The sequence below is a fragment of the Limanda limanda genome, chromosome 19 (assembly GCF_963576545.1).
Source record: "Limanda limanda chromosome 19, fLimLim1.1, whole genome shotgun sequence".
NCBI lineage: Eukaryota > Metazoa > Chordata > Actinopteri > Pleuronectiformes > Pleuronectidae > Limanda > Limanda limanda.
Window position 1 is genome coordinate 15,516,377 of NC_083654.1, and position 26,172 is coordinate 15,542,548.

Here is a 26,172-nt window from a genome sequence, read left to right on the forward strand (position 1 = left end):
GTTCGTGTTCTTCAATATTCTATTCATGTTCAGAAGAACCCATTGAAGTTAAATAACTGTTAGTAATGACATTAGAGAAGTTTGGATTTTTTTAGCAAAGTTTTTTTTTTTGTGGAATACCTGATGCGGCCCAGCCTCACCCAGATACTGCCTCCAGCGGCCCCCAGGTAATTTGAGTTTGAGACCCCTGCTGTAGTGGATGGGCAGAGGGGGACATTTAATAATGTGATTGGTAAAATTAAATCTCCAGGACAACAGAAGGGGAATTCAAACTATGGGATGCATATTTGATAATTTATATCATAAAATATGTCATCAATATAGTTTAAAATGATTTTTCAGTGTGTTTCCTGGCGTGGTACGCTCGCATCAAGCGCAAAAAATAGACGCTTGAGATTTTAATAGATTCTAAAGGAAACATTTTAAGTTTTAATTAGTCGTCATTGATGCATTTTAGCCCATAATTGTTTTATGTTTTTAGAAACATTTTTACTAAATTTTTAATTTCCGCGACGCGTCCGTTCCGCGTCGCATTCCGTTCCGCGCCCATTTTAAGACAAAGATTTGAAATGGACAGTTGAAGTTTCCTAAATGTTACCACATTGTCCACCTGCATCCTTACTCATTTTTTTGGGGCAATCTTTACACTCATTGGCACATGAAAACCGCAATAAAATACACACAATTTTGGCTCATTTCAACAAATGCCGTTTTTATATAAAAAAATAATACTCTTCAAAATATTATTTATACATGAACCTTTACCTATCCAATAGTGTGCCAACCTTACTCACCGATTTCTCAGATTATTCTTTTTATTATATAACAAAGGACTTTTGTCTAGTCTGCTTAAACCATGTCATAAGGTCAGACACCAAGTTGTACATGACTTTGAGTCAGTGTTGGCCAGTTTTTGATTCTAAATAATATTTAGAAAAAACATTCACCCTCACAACTTCCAGGTTAGTTGGGGATTCTCCAGGAACTTCAGAATGTGTGGGGAGCAAAGCAGTGATCCCATCTTGTGACTGGCTGTGGTAGTGCTGTTCATAAATCCCTACCTCCTCCATGTTACCAAAATAAAAACTAAGGATTTTTTATTTCATCGCAGTTATCACACCAATGCATGTTCAAAAGTAATTCTAGCAATTAGAGGTTTACTATAAGAAAAGACATTGACAGACATGTGATGGTCGAGCACATGTATGGTGGCAACTTGCTACAGAAGCTTCTAATGTTGAGTGCAAGATGGCAGATACAGTCTAAGCTGCTGTTCCAAAACATGTTCATTGTAATGCTGCATTCAGTGAAACACTTTCTTTTCAGTGTCACAAAAAGTTTGTGAATGTGATTGTTATCAATGCCCTCATGAATAGTTAGCAGCTACTAGATTGACCTAAAAGCTGCAGGTAATCTTCAACAAATGACCAGTTAACCATTCCTGTAACTGATTATATTGAAAAGCAAAGTCTATATAGAATGGTTTACAAGAGAATATATTTTTTAAAGAACCAACAACTGTTACTGTAATTTAAAATATAGCATTTATTTGTTTAGTTAATCTCAGGAGTTCCAGCAAATCCCTATGGTGCCTAGAAGCAAAAGAACATGGTTAGACAACATTTAATAGAATTGACAAATTTTCAAGATTAAGACTCACCTTTCCATCAAATGCATTGCTCTACACAAGTCCTTTCTGATGGAAAACAAACTTCTGTAGAGCACATGAAATAAATCTGCAGAAGAAAATATTTCAAAGCTTTAGTGATCATTTGCAAGTAGTACAGATCCTTCAATACCATTCTCTTAGGTTTAAATGTCCATGGACAGTCAGTGTTAGCCCAGAGTTCTCCACTCACTTCTTCATCAAGGTACTTGTTTGTCGTTTGATCCATGAACTGGAAGGCATTGACTATTAAGCGCTTTGTGTAGCGTGATTTAGTAGCGTCGCTGACTTGAAGGATGGACACGTTGGGGTCAAATGGGTTGGCACATCTACAGAGGCAAACACAAGTTATTTATAGGTGGACAGAGGGCAAGGATATTAATGAAAATGCAGTGGACCAGTCATACTTACCTTTCATAAACAAGCACAAGTGCATTCTTTGCAGAGAAAGGGTACGCTAGACAGTAGTTGACGAGAATTACGGCCTTTGGTAATGGAGTATTCAGCCGCAGTTCAAGATACACCGGTTTGCCAAGGAGCAGGCGCAAGGGTTGGTTGTAAGTGGTCAAGTAACTCGAGTACGTACTATCTGTTAGGATTATACAGACAAGCAAACTTTTACTCCAGTCCAGCAAAGAATATTGCATTTGGTTTTCTAACAAATTAATACCGACCTGTAGCAACTCTCAACTGAACACTATACAAGCCGGCGGCAATGACTGATGATGGCAACGTGGACAGTGGGGTCTTGACCATGTAACCAACACTGGCCAGTGACTGCTGAGCGTCACCATCTTTGCTGTAGCGGCACTCAACCATGAATCTGTAAAGACAGGGGGGTTAAGATTGGCACGTTAGTGTAAAACCAAAACTGCCATTAAGACAAATGATAAATAACTTAAATAGAATTGCATCAACAGATTTACGTGTGCTGCATAGACTACTTACTTGAGTGGGTCATTTCTTGTAATTACTCCATACTTGAGGTTCAGAGCTGTGACAACAGTTTGCACCTCAGCCAAGTAGATCTTTGTCTCACCCACGTCCTGTAAAAGAGAAGTAATTTTCTCTTCAGGTTGGCATGTATAATGTACTTCAAGCATTTTTAAAGCGACAAGTAGCTATGAAGCCCAATAAAATGTATTATTGGAGACATTCAGCAGTTGAGAGATTACTAATCAGTGCTAGGATGTGTTCACATCAAGTGAACTGAGAAACATGATCCTATTTTAAGCAAAAGCAGCACACAAAGTAAAGTTTAGAAGCAATATTAGCCACTTCTTGCCACAAAGGGTGCACTGGGTGAGTAGTGTGTTGATGGTAATATTGTCATTTTGGACAGCTATATTTAAAATGCACTGAAAGCGGCTGCAAACATCATTTAAGCAGGAGCACTATTCAAGAGTCATGGGGGGGGGTCAACTTACATAGGAACGAGCTCCACATTCTGTAACTTTAAACTTGAAGATGGCAACCTGGTCATTAACAATGGCTGGTTTACAATTTGGATATCCAGGAATAACAAGCTTGGTGGGGTCCACAGGGATGGATGCAGAGTTGAGGCGAATGGCAAACACAAAGTACTGATCTCCAGTGCACTCTATAATGAAAATATAGATCAGAACTTTCAGGTTACCGGTTTCTGAATTACAAGAATTTCTTTGAAAACAGATGAACAGAATCCTTACCATCCAGTGGATAGTAGCAAACTGATGAAACAGAATCCACACAGCATCCAAGCTTTTCACAATTTGCAGAGGAGATTCCTGGATCGCCACAAGACACCTTTTCCCCAGAAGCGACTGCACAATCTGAAACAAGTGCAATAGACATTATAATAGTGATCCAATAGAAAAGTCAGACACTTAAGCTTCAGTGGCATAATAATTTATGAATACTTCAGTCTCTTAACTCCTGTTGATGGTACATACTATCCTATATTTGCTCAGTCTGATAGCTGAGGTAAATCTTTGGCCATTACAGCCATTTTTCAGTTCCAGCTAATTTTTGCACAATCCCTGTTTGCACTCACTTTGTGCTGGTAGAACGGGTGGATTTGCGCACTTTTCCTTAGGTTGGTCAGAGCGAGGGCGCATGCCAGGGTCATACTTCAGACTCTCTTCACAATTCGCTGTAGCAACTTGTGTCTGACCAAACTCATTGGCGTACAGTAACTCCAGTCCGTAGCTGTCGGTCTGAAATGACTTCAAAATAGAGCTTTTTGCATTAGACTGTGAATGTTAAGTTAAAAAGAAGCACTACATGTTCTAACCATCTTCTGGAAAAACACAAAAGCAATTAAAAACTTACATGTTTTACATGGCATCCACCAAAAGGTACAGTCAAAGTATTCCTGAGAGAGTTCACATCATAACCACAAGACTCTGGAGCATCCATGACAGGCAACAAGTCTGCTGAGCCTGGAGGGAAATGTATTCTTAAGTAGAGAACATTCATCAAAATTAAACTTGACTTTTAAAATTATCAGAAAATGTAAGTACTTACCCAAAACTCTAACGTCACTTAACTGCCCTGTCTGCAGAGTAATTTGAAAACCATTTTCAGTACAGACAACATCGAGGCCTTTAGAGCCCAAACTGGTGCTACTGGTCCATCTCCTTGGTGGGGGTTCCACAAATTCCTCCTCATATTGATCTGTACTGCTGGGCAGGTTAGTTGAAACAGGACCGTCATCTGCCCCATGGAATCCAAAGTCAGCAAAATCATCCATGTTACTGGTGGCATCACCTTCAACCTCAGGAAGTTCATCTTCAGGAATTGGCTCTAAATCATCCTCATAGCCGACACCTGAAGGGTAGATGAAAAACAAAAACTGTATTGAAAGAAAAAAAAAGGTTCCTAATGTAGAATTCTCAGGTAGATATTTGTTCATTTGTTTGAGTAAAAATTCAGCCACTGAGCTCCAGTATGCACTGATCAATTGAACATTTAACAAATAGCTACAATCGTAAATCCAGTCCATTTAGTTAAAATAAGTCACAACACAGTCCAACCACAAAGGGAACATGTAACTTATTGAACACAAGACAAGGTTAGTTAACAAAAGGTGCTGCTAAAATCTGACTGCACAAGTAGTAAAATATATGGAGAGCACTAACCAGTCAAAACAATTAACCAACATTACTCACAGCAGCAATTGTACAAATTCTACAGCCCTGTTACATTTAAATACTTTAAATCTACAGCAGGTCCTCTAAAAGGAGGCCATGTTTTTTAACAGAATCCAAACTGAGTTTTTTGGACAACCGAAGGCTACCAGTGGTTCTCCTTGATGTTTGGAGGTATTCAGCAGCAACATACCACTAAATGATATACACTGAACCTTTAAAAAGACTCAACTTTCCACCTGAAATACGATCAATTTAAATGTCCTTGCTCAAAAACACTCAAATACATACAGGTCCTCAGGATTTGCCCGTTTCCCTGCTGCTGAAGCACACGTCTGCAGGTTTAGGAGCGTCCAGAGTGTGGAGACACATCAGAGCAGAGACAGAGACATCGAAGTTTACCTTCCGAAGCAAAGCCCCGAGCATCAGTCCAGCGCCCGGCCTCGTACTGACTGATCAGCTTGGCGTCGTCGATCCGCTCCCAGCCCTGCACCGACAGCAGCAGAAGTCCAACCAGCCCAACCAACAGCTCCAGCCCAGCCATGGATCCACGTGAACGGTCAAGCTCACACGGTGATACTCCGGATAATGTCCCTGTGTCCCCGCAGCGGTTCAAGTAGGAGTCTGAGTCTGATTGATTGCACCTGGTGGCTGATTGTCACCTGAGGCCAATTAAAGGCCCAAGTGTGTAAACCCGCCAATCAGCTGCGAGGAAACAGAAAAGGAGGAAGTTCCATGTTTATTATTATTATTAATTATTGTATATAACAAATGAAATGATCAAAATGTTTTGTGTTAATTGGTAGGATTTATTATCATTTAAGCTTTGGCCTGAACTTGTTTTTTTTCGGTAGAAACAATAGAAACACTTCTAATTGTAATGTGGTCTAGTTCAACACCACTTCAGTCATACAAATATGGTTAATTATTACCTCTATCCGAACTGAACGTTAGTACCTTAGTAAAGATCGAACTGAAAACTCCATTAGATCTTATGATTATTATAATCTTATTATAAGTTGAACCTAACAAGGTGGCCTGTGTTTTGAAGAATCTAATTTGAACTATTAATCAAAGTGTAACTTTCTAAATGTTCATAAAATTTCCCAAAAAAAATATATTCTCAAAGATTTTTATAATGTAACGTACATTTTAAATTTGAGCATTAAAATAACACAATCACCGTGAGAATTTTTTATGTGAACAATCAATTACTAAAATCCTCCAAAGTAGAATCAATGTCTTTGAGTTGAAAGTATAACAAGTTTCATACAGATGCTATAATATGTCATACTCTACACATGTAGCCACGCAGACTGATGACTCGGGGTATAAGGGGTCTCAGTGTTGCATTAATTCTAGTAACTTAATGTCACATCACAACAAAATTAGTAAACTCAGTAAACTCTCCCCCATTGATTAAAAAATGTACTCCATAATTACAGATTATGAAGCTCAAGATTATGAAGCTCAATATACTCTTGTAATGAGTTGAAATATACATTTAAAGTAAAATGTTAATATCTTGGTGTGGCCAGAGACTTTATTGCATATATTGAAAGTATACAAACATCCATGTACTCATTGCATCACAGGTCAAAGAAACAAGCAATTCGATAGTCTTTTATTATTTAAAACGAAATGATTTTCAAAAAAACATGGATGTTTTGATTGTCAGACAAAGAGAAAATCACTTGTAGGAGTTGGCTTTATGTTTGGGCAGGAAGTTGAAGGTGTTCGGGACAGGTCCGAGGAGCATTTCACTGGAGAAGGGAGAGGGAAAAGGTTATAGTCATAAAATGCATTAAACGATCTCTTTAGACTTAATGCAGCTCGCTGAATGTTATTTTTTTATATATATACGGGTTTCCTGTTCACCTAATCCTGATCCAGTCCCCAGCGTTTTGACTGGCCATCAGTGACTCCAGGTAGTTTCTGCCCATGTAGTACGGAGGTCGCTCGTTGATTTTCTGAGGCACTCGCTCCAAAAGACCCACTGGAATATATCTGAGACACAGAGTGATGAAGAAGGAAAAATAAACCTTATCATCAGTTTTGCTGTTACAGAATATAAGAATTCAAAAACATGGGGTTTTGACAGAAAAACATCTCAACTTCCTTCCTTTCCACCCATGAAAATGTTAATATGAAACATCATTAACTATATCCCCACAGAATATGAAAAACAGTTATATAATATTTTCTTATAAAAAAGAAATACAATATATTGAAGTGCATGATGTTGCCCACCTGCACAGGAAGGACAGCCACTCCAACATGAAGGTGCGGGTCTTCTCCACACCCCGGGTGTCAGAGCCCCAGTGCTCCAGACCGAAGTTGGTGAAATCTCTGAGGATGTCCAGGCGCTCGCTGGACGAGATGTCCCAGTGTCTGCTCTCCTTTATCTCAGTGAAGATCCAGGGCTTAATCAGAGCACCCCTGAAAAGACAAAATCCAAACATCCAAAACAGAATTTTATGGGATCTGTATTATTTTATTGTCAGGTATTACCATTATTGTATCGATGTTGTGTACCTTGCAATCATAATACCAGAAACTCCAGTCTCTTTTGCCCTCATGGCATCTTCATAGGACAGAATGTCTCCATTTCCTGGAACAATACAATCAAGTCACTTTAGCTCACCTCTTCACCCACAAACAGAATGTTCTTTTATGGCCCGTGCATGACTTTACAAACATGAAACTTCCTCATTGTATTACTGTTTTTGTACAGTAGAGGGGGTTGTTCTCTCTTTCCCAGTATTTGTCTCCATATTAACATTTTGCCCTCTTCAGTTTTCTGTGAGCAGCTGCAATCCTTTACATGTCAACATACCAAAAAATGGGATCGGACTGGCCAGCTGGGAGCAGGTGGTGATATAGTCCCAGTCAGCTCCTTTAGTGTAGCGCTGCTCTCTGGATCGGCCATGCAGCTGGAAGGAAATGACAAGTATCATTATCGTTTGATGCCAAAATCATATCTTTTTAATTTGCAGGTATAACAAGTAAAATCTTTTTATTGGCAGGATAAACAAACGGCTCAAACTCATCTCTCTTTTATTATGCATTAATGCATCTGCTATTTAAACCCTGACCGTGATCATGGAGACGCCCCAATCTTTCATCTCTGGGATGAGTTTGTGTGCCATGTTGCTCTTCTCCTGAACTCCCGTGCGGATCTTGACTGTTAAAGGGACATCAAGGACCTGCCGGAAGAAAAACAAGTTTTCATTCAGCCTTTAACTTTGAATTAGAAACTTTGTAGAATCACTGTCTATGTGATCCCAGCTAAAGAAACACATTGTTTTCAAGGTACAGTTATAGTCATCATTTGTTTTGAGTATTTCCTCTTGTATGGTAAACCGAAGCATAACTGACCTTCTCTATGTTAGGTTTTACAGAAGGTAAATAAGACACTTACATAACTCATTCCCTTGATAATCTGTTCAAACTTCCTGGTGCGGTTCATCAAGCCACATCCTCCGCCCTGATGAGGAAAAGCAAATAAACATCTGTCAAAGAAGTGTCACATTGATGCTTTATATTTCCCGTTAAATGCGGCTTTCCTGCCTTATGTACTCAATTAAAAGTTACAGTGCAGTAACATTATAAGAATGATTTTATATTATACCTTCTATCGTCTAAATTAAAGATTAAAAAGTTTTGATAAAATTGATCAGGACATTTTTCACACTGGGCCCTATCTTGCAACAGCTTACACTGCAGGGAGGGAAACCATAAAAACAATAATGAGACTGATTCTGGAACCCTTCCTTGATGAGGGCTTACCTTCTTGTAGACGAGATCGATGGGGCATCCAGAGTTAATGTCCACAAAGTCGACATCAGTGTTGTTGTTGATGAGCTCCGCACACCTCGTCATGGTGTCGGGGAAGGAGCCCTCCACCTGGAGACACATGTTTTAATTTCAGCACTGATGAAAAAAAAAAATGTTTCACTGAGAAGTAGACATTATCAAAATCACAACATGAGCTTGGATGAGTTCTGAAGAGTTTTAAAATTTTTCCACAATAATTCACCTGGACGCCGAAAAGATCTTCACTTTCGTGCCTCTTGAGCAGGGCCCACTCGGACTGCTGCCCCTGAAGCAGGTTTGTGCACATGGCCATCTCCCCACAGGTGATGTCTACACCAAAACGCTTGCACACACGGCGGAAAGGCAGATTTCCACACTGAGGATAGAGGGGGAAGTATTATTATGGGCATTAATTTGATATAATTTGTTCTCTCATTAGTGTAATATGTTTGTTTTAAACATAAAACAAACATATGTTTGACACTGTTCACTGTTTCACTGTTTTGCTTTTTGCATTGGGCATTGTGCATTTCACCTTTTACTTCACTTTTTATAGCTTTTATCTTTTATATATTTTTATATAGATATGTTTATGTCTAAATAAATGCTACCTTGTATAAATATTAGAAAAAGTGAGTAAATAAGAAGTAAATAGTGAGTAAATATATATTGTTTTTTATTATTACTATTGTTTTTTCTTATGTGTAGTGTATTTATTGTGTTTTTATGTTTCTATGTTCATTGTATGCACCAATAACCAAAGCAAATTCCAGGTAGGTGTAAACCTACTTGGCAATAAATACTTTCTGATTCTGATTCTGATAAACTATACACTTCACAATGCAAATTTTGCAATATGTCACAGTTTTTAATTATTAAACATATAACAGAAACTTCAATATTCATCAATCTGGTCGTACTTACAGTTGTAAGAGGAGCAAGGTAGAGCTTGTCTCGAAAGTCCACCTTCATCAAAGAAACACAAAGACACACATTTCTTATCCATGTACGCACACTACTCATAGAGAAATGTAATGTCTCCAGAGTATTTATCAGCGTGAATTGGCTTTTAATGAAGTGTTTGTTGAGCAAGAAGATATGTATTCTTGTTTTATCTCACTCAGTGAAATACTTTGACACATTATGCAGTAATTTTGGAGGATATTCTGTTTAGTTGGCTGAGATGTACCCGTTTCTTTTCACATGGGCGCAACTTGATGATATCTTCATCAGTCAGTGGCCCGACCGTCTTCACTGGAGGCTGTTTATCTGAGCTGGACTGAAGCTTGGCACAAAGAAACCAAAAAAACTATTAACAAAATGACACACAACACCATGGTCATCTGGTTGATCGACTGATGATAAAAAGCGAGAACTCCAACTTTGTACCTTTGTTTCTGCTTCAGTAGAGACGTGCTGCTCTCCTCCTGCTGGATCTGCTGATACTTTAGTTGCACACGCTTCACCTGAGTGTGTAAAGAACCGAATTATAAAACCAGATTTAATCCATTCAAATTTGAAATATGTCTATTTGTATTTGGATACCAAGCCCTACTTTTGAAATGCTGCCAATTTCTGCACTCTGTCAATGTCAATACAACTTCAACCATTTAAAAGACAAATTAAAAGACTACAATTGCCAGCTGCATGCTTAAGGAGAAGCAGAAATACTTGTAAACACATGTAAATCAAAATCAGTAGATCTAAAACCACTTGAATCCTCTTACCATTCCCTTGCTGTTCTGTTTTTTTGTCCCGGTTGTTCGAAAGTGCTTCCAGGTACTCTTCTGACTTTTTGAAGGGCACAGTACGCTTCCTCAGACGAATCTGGAGGTCTTTGCTCAAGCTGTTTGTCACCGGGTTCCTGCCTTCGAGAACCTTTGTTAGCTCTGTGTTCTCCATGGTTTGAAGGTCAGGTGACGTGTGTGCCTTGGCGAAGCGACAGCAGAGACCATAAGAACATTTTCCAAACGTATCATAGAGGTAGCAGCGTTCCCCGATGTCAGCCGGCTTAGAGGCCAGGTATTCAGCGACGTCATGGTAAAATTGGCATTTGTCTCCAAAGGGACACTCCCTGTTCTCCTAAATGGAGAGAAGATCGGACAGCATCCATCAGCTGACAGAAATATTTCACGTGTTTGTGAAGAGTCAGTTAACGCTTCATACCTGAATTATGGAGAGACACAGTCGTTTTTCATCATGGGCGGTCGGCTTCTTGTGTGGCCTCGACTTATTTTGACCTCGAAGGCGTTTACCATCAGGCCACCCCTCCTTTGCCCTTTCCGCTGGGTCGGCCTTAAACTTTTTCACCTCAGGCCCCGACACACACGTCTCCTTTGTCTCCTCAGCTGCACCATTATCAGCTGCCTTTCCTCCTTTTGCCTCGGAATCTATATAGCCGTGAAATTTTTCTCTGGTTGTTATGAATCTGCAATGACAAGAAAAAGAAGAAGGTCATAATCATCCCGTTGTTTCAGCATACTTCTTTCTGTTTCGAGAATGACTCAGATGGATTTCACAAGGTCCTTACTCAGGTCTGAGGGCCGCTTCGCCCTTTACAGCTACCTTCGTCCCCTTCTCAGCGGTGACCTCCGCGGCTTTTTCCATCACCGACCTCACCAGGTGACCAGCTACGTTTAAAACAGAGCACGACAACATTATTAATCTCATGATCCAGTGAGTCTCGACACAATCAAGCTGCATATCCTCAGGTGTCATATAATCAGAATCACAATATTATGTCACAAGTTATTTTGGGCATTGAAAACAATATGATTAATTATTGCAAAATAATAGTCACACACAGGAAAATCAAAGATGGTAATCAGAATAAAATAAAAGCACACACACACACACATGTAAACACAAATATAAGAATGTTTTGCAATCTGCTCTTCTCTTCCTCCCATTCGTTTAAGAGCTAATTTGAAAATGCATGTGCATCTTGTAACGTCCATCTTTAAATGAACCGAGTTACTTGTGTGTTGTTCCTGAGGTTGTCACAGTAAACTGCTGGTGTGGCATATTCTGCTAACATCAACTGAATGATCGCGACCATGCTACCAAGCTAACGGCTAACAGGCAGTTGACGCGTGCAACACCGCGAACAACGACTTATTCATTCATTTCTGATTGTTTAAAAAAGTATCGTCATAAAGATCAAGACGCATTAAGTGTATAAAACGGACTTCACTAGTGTTTCTCACCCTGAGTCACACAGCAACAATCCGGCAGCGTGAGAGAATGATGTTGTGCAGCTGTCAAGCGGCGTCCGTGCCAAACTAGCAACGAATGATGGTTCCGCCTCTACATGTCTGTGGTGCTTATTCCCAGTTATTATTATGATTAATATAACTATTTGTTATACTATTATTTGTCTGTCGTCAATAGTCAAATAATAATGTATTTTGTTATTTGGGTATGGATAAAAACTTCCTCACATTAAAAGTTACATGTTTATACGAGTACATACACACATGAATAGGAAAATAAAGATAACACATGCAGTCAGATCTTATGTTATTAACTTTTATTTCAAAAATCAATCAACATGTAGTCATTTACAAACACTGTGTATATAGATTTTTTGACAGCTGTCAGCCAAAACAATTATTGTTGATTACTCCACTTGATGTTAGAGATGAAACATTTAACAGTCAGTTTATTAATTAGTGATTCAACATTAAATGAAGAAACTGTTCTGATGCACAATTGTTCATTTAAGTAGTTATTTTCGAAAATGCCAACTATTCTAAATGTCAAGCTTCTTAAATGTGAGAATTAGCTCTGTCCTTATTAAAGTGTTTATAAAGTGAATATCTTTGGGTTTTAAAGAATACAGTATGTTTTATAGGAGGGTGTGATGGTCATGTTCACTACTTGCTGACTTTTTACTCACCAAATAATCAATTAGGAAATGTATTCAGATCTGTCAGAAATTATATTATTGTCACAAAATAAATGAGTTATTGTTGAAAAAAGAAAACATGACTATCCTGAAGCCAAGTTCAAATAAAAGTGCACTCCAACATGATCATAATTATATTTCATCTTCTGGTGAGCCGGCAAGTTTTTCTATCTTTGCATCAAACCGCTTTCGGCTGGAGTCCAGGATGTTGATGCCGTTCTTGTGGAAATCATACCCCACTCTCTTCAGCTCCTCCAGTCGCCCTGTGATGTTCTCTGTGCTGTAGTCCAAAACCTTGGGCTTCTCCACTATCTGATTCATGGTTATTCCCCCTTTCAGCAGGCAGTCCAGTTTCAAGCTTAATGTGCTCGGCCCAATGAACAGGACCATTGGATAGCTCATGATCAGTTTTTTAATGTGATTTCTCCGACAGCCGAGGGAAACCATCTTCTGCTTAAGGCTGCTAAAATTGTTTTTCAAATACTCGTTTGAAAGATCCAGAATTTCCGCCACAGGGCCTTGTAGAAGAGCCAGCAGTTCAGCATCACTCAGCTTAAGATATGATCTCAGGATATCGATGTTTGTCTTGACTCTCTTTGTGCTTCGGATGAGAATGTACAGGTTTCTGGTTATGACAGCTTTTACAAACTGCTCTGGATTCGTCCCACCCAGCTCTGCACAGATGTCTTCCAGAAACTCCACCATTTGCCTGTTGAGCTCTAAACTGTTGGAGAATGTTCGCGGCGCTGTTGTCAGCAGGCGGTGGAGGTCTTTGGTGTTCAGTCCCAGTGACGTCAGAAAATCTATGTTCTTCTCCAAGTTCTCATTATCACTGGAGCGGAAGAAAGACTCAGGTGAGCGATCCAGGATGGTCACAATTTCCGCATCAGTCATAAAGATGTTCCTCCACAGATCCCAGCGCTGTTCCAAGTGTTCGCTCGAGCGAGTGATAGCGCGAGGGTACCGGGATACGATGCTGGCGACTACTCTGCGGCTGGCACCTTTGCCTTGCAAAAACTGAGCAAGGCCCTGCTCGTTGGTGAAAGCTTTCCGAAACACGCCGGGCTGTCGCTGGCGAGCTTTTTTCACATCAACTCCCATGAGGTTCAAGTTCTCTAGCAGAGACTCATTCTCTGTGTTCTCCGGCAGCTTGAGCTCAATCGTTTTGGTGGGACCGGTGCAAAGCTTCCCCGGAAGGCACATTGACCTCAAATGTACATTAACGAGTCTCAAGCTGTGCTGCAATGTCACGGACTGATGGAGGTTGAGGAGAGCCCTCACACCAGGTAACGCAGCCATTTTCTAAGAGGACAGCTGCTCCGTCACATCATCGCCAGTGTCAGTGGAGCTAGAAGAAACAAAACATGAATCACGTTACCACAATAACCGCGTGGTCATAAAGCATGCAGGTTTTAATGAGCTCTCTGATGGTAACATTTAACTAACTGTGACACTGTAGTATATACAAACACTACATACATCTTTTAAGACAAATATATTTGTTATATATTGAAGAATTGTTGTTATTAACATGTGGTTGTTAGAGTGGGAAATATTTTTAATGATTATAAAATGCATCATATCTCAATTATTGAAAATATATTTTTCATGTGTTCTCTGACTCTGCAAGGTAAGCAAGACTAAAGCTGTCACATATATGAAATGAAATACAAAATTAAGAATAACCAGGAGGTCTCCAGGTATTAAATGTAGTTAATGATACCAGTACTGATATAAATGCTAATTATTGGTCCCAAATTAGTCCTGCAACCATGTGTAGTTTACCTAGAAAGTGTTATTAACAGGTAATGCTAAACCTGCCTCAGGACCCATCCTAATTCCATGTACATTAGTTTGAATTAATTAATAATTTAATGTTTCTTTATATATGCTTTGAAAAGTCAGTGTCCATAAATACTTTCTATCTGTTCTCCATATCCTTGATATCATGATTTACTTCCTTTGATCCCATATCGCTCTTTCAGGCCTGTTTTAGATATAAATATGAAATGTCTTTGACTATAACTGTATCAGGACATAAAGTTCCTATATCGTGCAGCACAATTACAAACAGAAGTACATTCGATTTTTAAAGGACATACGTGAGTTGATAGGTTTATAGATATAATTAAGTTCTGCATGAAGTTAACTATTAACTATTAAAACTCTAGCTTAGTCACATAGCGCATGACACACTCGTTATTCATTACAAACAGTGCTTGAGGTCTAATACATGACTTTTAATATGGACCCATTGATCAACCTGACAACCTTTCCACACGACATTTAATAAAACAGCAGATACCTTATTGCTACGAGTGAAAGTCTCCTGTTGGGTTGTTTGTCTTCACGCTGGAGAGAGTTACTCCTCTGACAGGTCTGAGAGCAGCACAAACCGGAAACACACAACTTGGTCGTTTGAGGAAGAACCACAATGTGACCTTGGTAGTTAGCGCCATCTATCGGTGTGGAGGTTAAAAAATGAATTCACTTATTACCACTAGATGGAAGCAAATAGGTATTCATGAAGTTCATGCCTGTCGTTGGACCTGGAGGCACACGTGAGATTATAAAGAAGCAATAACTGATGATATGATGAGGAACAATTTGAAATAAGACGATGATTGTATTAATAGACACTGATTTGTCCATTATGCTGGTTACCCCCTTTTCAATCTCATTAGAATACAAACTCTTGTTTTTTTTAAAGCTTTTTATAAATCCAAACAACCCCAACCCAGTTTTTGGATGAGTCAATTTTATAGAATAAATTAAAAGCTGATGGGGCTTGAGTCCGCCTGCAGCGGCTGCACGACCCCCCCTCCTCTCTCTCTCTCTCTCTCTCTCTCCCCCACACACACAGATAAGATGACCTGAAGTGCTTGTCACTGCCCGCCAACACCATAATGATGTACTTCAGAACGTTATTCATGCATGACTGAGTGATACATATGTTAGATAACAGAAAACCCAGCTATGAGGAATAAATGACTGTTGTTCTCGCCTTCACTTCACTCATTTGCTACATGTCATGTTGTCACAAAGAACAGCATTGACTGTATTCTTTATTTAACAGAAATCTCCCCCACAACTCTTATTGAATAAAGGCTCAAATGCCCAGAAATTATATTTTTTTAAGTAAACGATTGTTTGATCATGTTTACTCTGCATTTCATCTCTATAGTTGATTGCACAAATGTTCAAGTCCTTCTGTTGTTAACTTAATTTCAGCATATATCATTTCTCTGCACCTCCTCAGAGCAATTAAAAAAAAAAGAAACTCCAAGAAAGATAATTTAATGGTAACAAGAAGCAATATGGCTCCAACAGCCCAGTGACCCTTAAAGGATTGATGGATGGAGGAAACAATATTTTATTAGGATAGACTTCAGTAAATAGAACAAATACAGAATTTGAAGCTATATGCAGGAAGAAGAGAAGAAACATGATATATGAGAGTCTGACATTCACCATTTACCATGTGTTGTGGGTCACAGCATGACGCTGAGGAACCTGCTGACCCGTTTCTTCTCTTTACTGATGAGACCCACCACCTATGAATATTTTAACACATGTGATATCTTCCTCGGGCAAATTAACTTTCACTCCGCTGCTGTAACATTGTTGAGAACGTTGTGTGATATTCAAAGCAGCTTTCTCTATGACACGTTTTTCCACATTTTTTTCTGTATTTGCATAATGATGTGAAGACAGAAACTGTTCTGGTCTGTGCTGCTTCCTGCTTTAATGATTTTAGGTGCAGGGTAAAGGGTAGGAGGTGGAAAGTGGAGGACACAACAAAGAAAGTCAAATTTGATCTACACTAATAAACAGGAATGAATCAGGGGCCATTTATGCATTTTACATCTTAGCATTTTCAGGGTGTTATGACTGTCTCCATGCTAACTCAAAATATACCTAATGAAACTTACATTTTAAATTACATTTCATATAAAACGGCAAATGACCGAAAAGAGACTTCATGAGCTTTTTCTCATCCCACAGACTTAAAATATCTGATTAACAAAATATCTCAAACCAATTATGGAAAACAAAACCCTTTTTTCATCTTTATTCTGTATAGTGATAAGAGGCATTTCTGCAACGAATATCAATAATGAATTTCTCTTTAGTTTTCTGAGTCAATTCTTATTTTTAGAGCACTTGCTCTCTCTGAGATGTATAGTGAATGTATGCACTTCTTGCCATATACATTCCCGTTGTTGTGTTTTTAATATTACATGGAATCCTGTCCCAATTCATTTGTTAGTGGTCGACTTGGTAAAGTTGCTCGGGTAACTGGTGACACAGTACTCCTTCAGCAAATCAATAATTTAGAGGCAGACAAAACTTTCAACTGCTCAGAGCATCGTGCAGACGGCGTTGTGTTCACAGGTGGGACCGAATATAGGAGAGAATGTCCAAAAGAAGATGGGTGGAATTCAAGATCTGCCAGACGATAAGCTGCTCTGCTCCTGTCAGCCGAAGACACAGGGCGTCCTCTCCTACTGCTGCTGCTGCCGCTGCTTCTGCTGCTGCTGATGGTATGTTTATTGACCTTGACTATATACATATACACACACACAAAGACATATCTGTATATATCATTCATGCACGTCATCAATGCAAGATTGACTTTCTTATAAAAATGAATACAGATAGATTGCATGAGTTTGCTTTCAGGGAAAAACTGAATTCAAATGGAACTAATAACTTAAATTAAACTAGAAAACCTCTGCAGAGGGAATTTGGACCCTAGAATAAATAATCAAATGATAAAACAGATGATCTTTATGTTATTTTTCCTGTGGGCATAACAAACAGTTAAAGCAAAGACACAAAACTAGAGTAAACAAGAAACTTAATCTTAATCTCAAAGGCCCTTCTAAAAATGTAAAACTCAACAACAATGCCCCTTCTAAAATCCTGCCACAAGCTATCATCCCTCTGAATCACTGCCCACGTCTATTATGATTCATAAGGATTGAATAAATTATGTGAAGATGAAACTTCAGTCTGAGTATCAGTCTAGTTTATCAGCTCTTTCTTTTTTTAACTGTTCACTGGAAATGTCTGTTGAGCAGAAACAACACCAGCCTTCAGTTTACAACAACATGACAATGCATAATCGTATGCTTTTTTAATGGTATGTGAATTATTTGTGGACTCAAATTACATGTGGAGCCTGTGAGTAAAATATCAGCCGTCCCTTTCTTTTATCATCTCCATCTGTCCTGGAAACTGATGCCTGCAGTCTCTCATGTTACCTGCTGCCCCCTGCAGCAAATGCAGTTCAAATGTTTCCTCCATATGGAACCAAAATTTCAGCCTGATGCAAAATATAGATTACACACAGCTCAAGACATGAAGGGATGCCCGATGCTTTCATTAGACAAAAACACAGATTTGCAAAGAAAATACTTAGTGGTCTCAAACGGTACAACTCTGGAAACTGGTTACCATAGAAACTGTGGAGATGTTTTAGCAGAATTCAGACTTCCTCACAATTAAATTGAAGACATTGTATAAAATTGTTGATAGTGTTTTAAATACTTCTTAACAACCTTTTTTGTTAAGATTATCCAGATATTTAGGTATCTTTTCTTTACTAATTGAGAAGTTTAAGTAAGTTTGAAGGTATGATGCATTATCCTGTATTTCGTATAAAGATGAGATTAAGTGGAAAGACTGAACACACATTTGTGCATCAGTTTTGTTTTGTTTTCTTTCCTCCTCCAATTTATCATCACCTGACCCATTAGATTTGTCTTGTGACCCTTTGGAGGAGCATGGCCCTGAAGCTGAGGAGCCCTGAGCTCAACTAACAATACAAAGGAGTTAAACAGCTCCTCTGCACCTCAAGTACCCACAACAGTAAAATACTGATTACACATGGTTGCCTGCAGCATCAATTATATAATTTATTACAAAGGGATTGCGTTTCTATAGTTCAAGGAGCTTTTAACACTTTAAGAAGGCCACATTTAACTGATGATATTTCAGTACTATTATACATTTAAAGCTCTTAATGCAGGAGCATTGTGTTATGAAGCAAAGAATCTGATCATCTTGACATTTTAAATGTACTTGTTTCCACATAATAGTCATTTGTTTACTTTACGAAATATATATGAAATACATATGATATGATATGATATATGTGATATATCTCATGTCATGTCATATCATATCATATTATGCAATGTACTGTTATGTTATGTTATGTTATGTTATGCTATGTTATGTTATGTTATGTTATGTTATGATATGTCATGATACAACATTACGTGACGTGGCGTCTCATGCATGACATATTATATTTAATTATATCTGTATATGTCATGTCATGTCATGATATGATATTTGTAACTTTATGTTTTCACGCACTGGCTTTTAAACACTGGTTTTGTACTGCAAAACAATTGTCGGCTCAGTGTCAGTACAATGTCTGGACTTAGAGCAAAGTGCTTTATACTAGTCAAAAAGTTATTGTGTAACTCCTTCTCCTTGCTGTGAGTCCATGTGTATCTCCCTGGAAACTGTTATTGCTTCCATGTGCTGACTGTTACTAAATCACGTAATTGGCTGATTGCGATAAATTCCGATATTTCTGGCGGCTCGTGAAGGCACCACTGGTGGAATGTCGGTGGGCGTGGCCACGCAGGCACCTACCCAACGTCACCCCAGTTGTGTGTCTCATGTTTACGTGGAAAACATGGCGGCGGCGGCGGAGTCCCAACAAGGAGACAGCCCTCAGTGAGCCAGAGTCCTCCCGTCCCCGGCAGCGAGCGGCCGGGGGACACTGTTGACTCCCGGCTTCCGGTCGCTGGTTGTCCCGCATGAAGCAGCTTCTCTCCCGTTTCCGCCACAGGCCCCGCGGTGATGGAGGACGAGGAGCGGCAGAAGAAGCTGGAGGCCGGCAAGGCTAAGGTAGGACTGTCCGTGAGTTAGCTTAACTCTGTGCTGGTTGAAGAAGTGTGAACTGGGGCTTGCACTGGGTTCCGTGTGTCAGCTGTTAGTCTGCGCCCCCTCCCCCTTCCTCTTCCTCCTCCTCACCCTCTTCCTCACCCGGAACGACCCCTCCTCTCTCTCAGCTGTCAGGCACCACGCGTCCCGGTCTGACAGCCGGGCGGGGAGCCGGGCAGCCGGGCGGGGGCACCGCCGGGGGTCGGCTCGCTGCGGCTAGCCACAGCCTCCCCCCCTTTGTCACGCTGCCCTGACTTCACTGGGGTAGTGTATGTGTGTTGTGGAGTTTAGTGTGTGTGCTGCAGACACACACACATTGTTATATCCACGTTGTAATCAAACGCCGCCGGATGGAGTGAGGCTGACAGGCTGGTGGAACAGGATATACAGGACTTACCCCCTCTGGGCGCCACATGCACGGCCACACAGGCCAGACGTGTGCTGCTATCGACATTTATCAATATGCAGCTTCAAGAACGAGGTCAGGGACCCCCCCCCCCATCACACACACACAGACACACACACACACACACTGACCTCCCACCTCCCCCACTAATGCAGCCATTCAGCAACCCATTCAAAACAATGTTGCTGTAGAGAAGGAAAGAAATATGTCAGTGTGTCAGTCCCAGAAATAAATGTCTGGTGTGATTAGGGTTGCAAAGGGGTGGAAAGTTTCCGGTCAATTTCTGGAAACTTTCCGGAAACTTTCCATGGGAAGTTAGGCTCGGGAATTTTGGGAATTTTGAAAAAAAAAGAAACTACTCAAATTAAACGCTGAGCAATAAAAACATTATTCAGCACACGCTGCACGTTGAATTTCAACCCTCCACTGTGCATTCTTCCATCACATGCACAGATAATTCCCAGCATACTTCACTCTACAGCAGCACTATTGAGGCCTGCTGTAGTGTGCAGGACTAGTCAGGTTAGTTTCGATGATATTACTGGGGAAAATATATTAGCATGCTGATTGAGGATTGTTCATCTGTGCATCTAGCCTATTTCCATTAATTTATCCATCAATTGTAAAATATTTTCACAGACGATTCAAATTGTTTGGCTAACTTTTTATATCTCTGGCATTGCATTAGTGTTTTTTTACAAACTTTTTTCTCATCTTATTCTACAGAACAATGCCACGTGCATTATCTCATGTGTGGAGACATTTCACCCCATCCAATGTAGAAGGAAAGGCTGTGTACATTAGCAAATACTGTGCAAAGAACTATGTTAAGAATGACACAACGATGCAGAAGCATATAGTCAAGGGCCCAAAGTTTCCTCAGGGCTCATATCAGCCTATAACAAAACAAAATGTTTATATTTATGTCTGTATATGACAAGGTTAATACAGTTAGTATAAATTATCCACAAAATTTTCAGTTTATTCCCGTTAATTCCCGTTTATTCCCGTATATTCCCGTTAATTCCCATGGAAAGTTTCCAACTTTGAATATCCCGAAATTTTGCAACCCTAGGTGTGATGAATGACACTGAAATAAATATAATAGATATTCAAGATCAAGATTCAATATTTTACTGCCACACTTGACTGCTGAGGTGTTGCATGGCCCTGCAGGATCTCTGCTGTTGACATTTATATACTCAAACAACCTGGGTATAAATTCTGCAAAATATGTATATCAGCCGATAATAGGCATTATAATAAGAGATGAGAATATTGACTCGATAAAACGCTGCAATCAAAACACTTTCCACCCTGACCCGGAGAAACATTTAATATGCTGTGTTGGTCACTCCTGGTGTCGCAGTGGTTTAGGTTTGCACAGTGGGAGTGGGGGGAGAGAGAGAGACCTTAAGAAAGACCATCTCCCTGGTTATGGCTCAGGCATTTTTGGTTTACAAAAGGCTCCTCTGTTCTGCAGGAGGATGTCACACCTGTTGTCTCCATAGCACCCGTCGCCATGTGCTCCCATGCGGGGGAGAAACACATTGATAGATGTCCACAGGGAGATTCATGGTTTATTCTAAAATGCTCCCAAACTCTGACTGGATCCTTCAAGCTCATGTTGAGTCCAAGCTGATATATGTCACTCAGCAACTATGGGGACTATTTGTATTATGACATGACCTACTTTCTCTAAAAACTTGCCGGGAAGACAAGTTCTTTATTTCTACAGTAATTGCTTTTGGTGATAGTTCGGAGGAAATATAACTTTTTTCAGACTTGCTCCTGTTATTATTTTCCAGTTGAAAAAGCAGAAGCAAAGACAGGGGGTGGATGTTTGTTGAAGCGTCCATGTTGAAGTCTAAAAATGTCCGTCTTCTGTTGTATAACTTGCTTGAAAGGACATTTGTCCCCAGTATTGAGTCATACCAGACGATGAGCAATATGCTGATTGTTTTTCTAAGCTATTGTTCGATGACATTGGCTGCAGACATGTTGTTGTTTTCACTTTCCTCTGAGGACAGTTGCATTACAGAGAGCTAGTGGAAGACTTCAGCTTCTGTTACATGATAGATTTGTCTTTCAGTTTCATCTCCTGAGACTTTAAAAGCACCCATCACAGCTCTGATGAGCTCATGATGGTGTAAGATTGAGTGTCAGGTCAGAATGAACTCACAGGCTCACGGTACCTTTCACGCTCATCAGGAGGGAAGACTATGACTTGAACATCTTGTATTTTCACCAGTCCCATGCTGTCTTAGCCCAGACTTTACAGAAGCTTCTAGGTGTCTAAGTGTAAAGTCAACCCAATCTTTGTACTCCAGTGCTGTTATATTTCATAAACTAAAACATGCAAAAGAGATGTTAGATCTGAATGGGTGTCATGAGTTAAGGAAGGCCAAAAGCTCAAAATGTCTCCATTAAACCACATAAAGGTACATTTTAATTTTTAATTTTTACCCTCTCTGTTCATTAGCCCTATCACTGTCAGTATCTTGAGAAGCACAGATGTTAAATGTGACTTCAGGGAATAACATGTCCCACGCCATTTGTTGTTCCAGCACTTACAGAATTACACTGATTGGCTGAAGAGGGAGGGCACCGCACTGTTTGTTCATTTTGCTGAAGGGCTGCACACGTCACGATTATTTGTTTCCCTGCTTCTGTGATGTGGCCACTGGGCACAAACTAAGGATATGACATTACATTTACCAGCCTCTGTCATTATGATAATGCATTCATGTGTTTAATTTGTATCTATGCAGACGTTCCAATAAGGAGGTTAAAGTTATACTCATTGCTTTTGTCTGTTTGTTAGCAGGATAACACAAAAAAAATATGTAACTTATTTTCTTGAAACTTGGTTGAATAGAAGGTCATAGGCCAATAAAGAACCCATTAACTTTTAGAGATATGTGCTCTCTAAGTCCCCTTCTCCTTTAATACAGAATTCCTGCATATACAATTTAATTATCTAAATTTCAGACCTTAAAAAGTCTTAAATTTATAAATATTATATAATATTTTATATTTAAGATAATCCACAGAGAGCCATTTCTAGACCATGTATAACACAGCTCATTTTAAAAGACTTTCCACACAGCGAAAAGGTCAGTGTCACTGTCGGGCAGAGTTGGAGGCTCTGAGGTCAGCAGAGGTACAAGTTAATCTACTTAGCAAAGGCCTGAATAGCTAATCCTTAAGGTGACTAAGCATGAATACACCCTGCATCGCTCTATGTGAGGATGAGATAATTACCACCTTGGCTTTTTAATTGGTTGATATAACCCTGCAGAATTTTACTGTTTTACCAAAGTATTTATCATCTATAATTCAGCAACAGAACACTGAAATACAAGTTGAAAGTCTTATTTTGGCGTGTCGTCCTGCTTGAGAAGGGATTTTCATTTGATTAATTGAATGTGATGGTCAAACAGCTGCCCAGGTTTAATTAGCTCCAACCTGGATGAGGAACCGCACTTAAATTACTGTGCCGTCCTGAGAACTTTCATGGTAACTGAGCAATTACTTTGAAATGCACAAAGTCTTTGTTTTTGCTTGGCCTTGCAGAGAGCGTCAGAGGCAGGAGAGTATATGTGTAATCTGAGGCTGACACACAGAAATCGTACCACACAAGAGGCCGTCTGGGTTTTAATGTCAGATAAAATGTTTTCAGATAGGATTTATCATCACTTTGCCTAAAACACAACAGTTCATTCATTAGAGCTTTGGTAGAACTTTTTGGGATGGATACACAGCAGAAAGCTTTTTGCAGCTTTTTCACACTCATTCTGGTTTGTTAGGTCATGCAGACCTCTTCTTCTGCCAAACAACTTTCTTGTTTTTGCCAAATAATAAGCTTGAAAGTGCTAAGTCGTGTCACCCTTAACAACTGCAGTCTGTTATGGCTGGAAATATTCTGTTATACAAAGGAATTGTGCAAAAAACATAATTCTGCTGCATATTGGTGGATATGGACACCAGAAACACTGTGCATTAAATTTGGGTATGAAACCATGTGAGAATCTGCAAAAAATCCTCCTATAGGCTACATTCAAACCCAGGATGGTGCTGCTATATGTCACTTGATGCACGTATAGACACAATCTATCATATAGTTGAAGTTACTGAGCCTGGAAATCCGATTTTATCAGAAAAATAATTAAGGCCCATGTCGATGCCGTGGTTTTGCACATGAAAAGACAAAAGAAGGTTTCTGTCTTTTTTCCTCTACCAGGAAACATGTGTCTGATGCACTGTTGTTTTTTCTTTGTAGAAGAAGGAGCCTTTTCTAAGGACATTTACATGTCGAGCCTCCTCGACAGGGAGACTGTGGCTGCTGTCATTAGGATGATGATGGTGCAAAAGCACTTTGATAACTCTCTGCAGAGGCTGGAAGGATACTTGACATTGATTGTGGCTCGGATTTCATGGAAAGGCAAGTGCATGATCATGAGGAATAGGAATAGGTTTCAGAGACAAAGCAGGGTGATTTATCCATCTGCTGCTTTATAGTCTTTAGGTGTTATTGAGATAAGCTTACAGGGATTTTTAACTCTTCATGAAGCACCTTATGTTCGGTACTTGTGTTGCATTACCTTGGTATTATGTTTACTGGCAATATGCTCATGTTGAGTATTGTTCCTGTTGCAGCATAAACACCATTCTAAGTGCAAATTGATTTCAGTGCAGCTTCCAACCCTTTTCTTTAAGACATGCATTTGTTGTGGTAATTGCACTGCCTGTGTCTGCCGCTTGACTCAGATTTATCCACTTGCTGTACTGATGATGAACCAGGTGGTGCCGTGGTAGCTTTAGATGCTGTGTTTCAACCGGCATGTGTGTAAAGCAGAGGATTTCGACCCTTGTGTTGGTGGGTGATGGCACCATTAAATGGATTACATGAAGCAATTAGAAATGAGATTTTTTTCTAATACATGTCTTTAATTTTAAATTAAGACAACTGAAATACAGAGTTCTGAGTTTATTGATATTATTCAGACAATAAATTGAGTTTCCATTATTGTCATTGCTCAATCCTGCTCATTGATCCCAACATTATTCACAATGGACTGATACAACCAGACACAATGCAGAGATAGCTACTTCTGTATGAACTGTGTGTCAGGTAGATTATACTCCAGTGTGTTATATATTGTAATATTTCCAAACCTTTTTACTGTGTGTTTGTATTTCTAAATCCCCAAACTACTACATATTTCTCCTTATACCTCATAAGATGTAGATATATTCAGTTTTCATTCTTGCAGTCACAACATTGACTTGTGTTGCCCCATTAACACCAGATTGTAATCACAATCTGTGGATCTCACCATCGAGGAAATACCTAACACTGGCTGCTGTTTCTGTTAGTCTGCTACTATTAGATTTAAAGGGGGGAAAAAAAAGCCTGTGAAAAAAAAGAGTATGCTTGTGTAAATGTGTTCAGACAGCAGATGGTGATTCACCTACGTAGTCTCTGTTTACGCCATATGTTCAGCTGATGGTCTGGTCTGCACAGCCAGAATAAGGCAGCTCGCCATGATAAGCAGCTCAATAGAAGGCGAGGGTTTCCTCAAAAGTCAGTGTTTTTTTGGGACATGATCTTGGCTGGCGTGTGCTCTGCATATCGCACACAGCCGCTTGTGTGCTACTATGATTCAGTCAGAAAGCACAGCCTTGTTCTGTAAGCCTGATATTCATTCATATCTCTCGCTGTGTGCCCTGGTATTTGACGGATAAAGCTCTCGCGAAAGCACAGATAGCTGGGTATATTTGGACGAGGGGTGGAGTTTGTGTGGAGGTGCAGAGGCACAGATCAAGAGCCCTTTGAGCTTTTTAGCTGTGCGTTGTAGGTGGGAGACGTGATCACGACGCCCACTCGCAGCTCTGTCGTGTCCGCCTCTAACCTTTTGTAGAGCATCGCCAAACCAGTCCAAAAGTGCCCACTGTTAGAGCTCCTGCAGGGGTGGGGTTTGCCTGGTACAGTAGGTGGAAACAATCTGCTGCAAGTGAGAGACAAGTAGCGCTGCAGAAAGTTACTGATTAGTCGATCAACACCCCCCCCCCGAAAAAACTGTGAATTTTTAACTCAATCCCAAATCTCTTTTGGTCATTTTTCAACCAACGAATTCTGGCTCCAACGTCAGGAATTTATTTTGTTTATGTCATAAGTACACAAAATGTGGGTACGGGACTGCAATGTCAAATCCAACAGGCTATAGAAATTAAGTTGTACATTTTATACTATACACACACACTCATTCACTAATTGATT

The 26,172-nt window shown here is 39.7% G+C and overlaps 4 protein-coding genes across 5 annotated transcripts in view; 1 reads left to right on the forward strand and 3 right to left on the reverse strand.

Moving 5' to 3' along the window:
* Window positions 1-1,667: 1,667 nt before the first annotated feature.
* Window positions 1,668-5,338, reverse strand: LOC133026475 (zona pellucida sperm-binding protein 4-like). Its single transcript, XM_061093370.1, has 11 exons — window positions 5,197-5,338; window positions 4,172-4,474; window positions 3,977-4,086; window positions 3,699-3,861; window positions 3,355-3,477; window positions 3,094-3,266; window positions 2,615-2,712; window positions 2,341-2,489; window positions 2,078-2,255; window positions 1,860-1,995; window positions 1,668-1,736 (listed from the first exon to the last, which is right to left on the reverse strand). The coding sequence occupies exons 1-11, from the start codon at window positions 5,336-5,338 to the stop codon at window positions 1,668-1,670; spliced, it is 1,644 nt and encodes a 547-aa protein (XP_060949353.1).
* Window positions 5,339-6,404: 1,066 nt separating this feature from the next.
* dus3l (dihydrouridine synthase 3-like (S. cerevisiae)) lies at window positions 6,405-11,853 on the reverse strand. The gene is made up of 16 exons (XM_061093062.1): window positions 11,817-11,853; window positions 11,141-11,240; window positions 10,777-11,038; window positions 10,338-10,692; window positions 10,000-10,076; window positions 9,800-9,895; window positions 9,535-9,576; window positions 8,834-8,986; window positions 8,584-8,700; window positions 8,216-8,281; window positions 7,890-8,000; window positions 7,631-7,727; window positions 7,330-7,405; window positions 7,045-7,233; window positions 6,673-6,801; window positions 6,405-6,557 (listed from the first exon to the last, which is right to left on the reverse strand). Exons 2-16 carry the CDS (start codon window positions 11,215-11,217, stop codon window positions 6,485-6,487), a joined length of 1,920 nt encoding a protein of 639 aa, XP_060949045.1. The 5' UTR covers window positions 11,218-11,240; window positions 11,817-11,853; the 3' UTR covers window positions 6,405-6,484.
* Window positions 11,854-12,173: 320 nt separating this feature from the next.
* LOC133026050 (transcription termination factor 1, mitochondrial) lies at window positions 12,174-14,901 on the reverse strand. Its single transcript, XM_061092875.1, has 2 exons — window positions 14,823-14,901; window positions 12,174-13,865 (listed from the first exon to the last, which is right to left on the reverse strand). The coding sequence occupies exon 2, from the start codon at window positions 13,814-13,816 to the stop codon at window positions 12,650-12,652; it is 1,167 nt and encodes a 388-aa protein (XP_060948858.1). The 5' UTR covers window positions 13,817-13,865; window positions 14,823-14,901; the 3' UTR covers window positions 12,174-12,649.
* A 4,303-nt stretch (window positions 14,902-19,204) lies between these two features.
* akap9 (A kinase (PRKA) anchor protein 9) overlaps window positions 19,205-26,172 on the forward strand; it is a 55,761-nt gene continuing 48,793 nt past the window's right edge. For both annotated transcript variants that reach the window (XM_061092854.1, XM_061092855.1), the window contains exon 1: window positions 19,205-19,447. In XM_061092854.1, the coding sequence (XP_060948837.1) occupies window positions 19,400-19,447 (48 nt within the window). In that variant the 5' untranslated portion in view covers window positions 19,205-19,399. The remainder of the gene's footprint in view (window positions 19,448-26,172) is intronic.

Excerpts from the sequence above, each read along its gene's own strand:
- LOC133026475 (XM_061093370.1), bottom strand. The coding sequence starts at position 5,338 with ATGGCTGGGCTGGAGCTGTTGGTTGGGCTGGTTGGACTTCTGCTGCTG. Across the intron at positions 3,267-3,354 it reads TTGCTACTATCCACTGGATG|AGTGCACTGGAGATCAGTAC; the intron begins GTAAGGATTCTG and ends TTTTCATTATAG. Across the intron at positions 1,996-2,077 it reads CTTGTGCTTGTTTATGAAAG|ATGTGCCAACCCATTTGACC; the intron begins GTAAGTATGACT and ends TTGCCTCTGTAG.
- dus3l (XM_061093062.1), bottom strand. The coding sequence starts at position 11,217 with ATGGAAAAAGCCGCGGAGGTCACCGCTGAGAAGGGGACGAAGGTAGCT. Across the intron at positions 8,282-8,583 it reads TCGATCTCGTCTACAAGAAG|GGCGGAGGATGTGGCTTGAT; the intron begins GTAAGCCCTCAT and ends TTTCCTCATCAG. Across the intron at positions 7,728-7,889 it reads GGGGCGTCTCCATGATCACG|CTGCATGGCCGATCCAGAGA; the intron begins GTCAGGGTTTAA and ends ATTTCCTTCCAG.
- LOC133026050 (XM_061092875.1), bottom strand. The coding sequence starts at position 13,816 with ATGGCTGCGTTACCTGGTGTGAGGGCTCTCCTCAACCTCCATCAGTCC.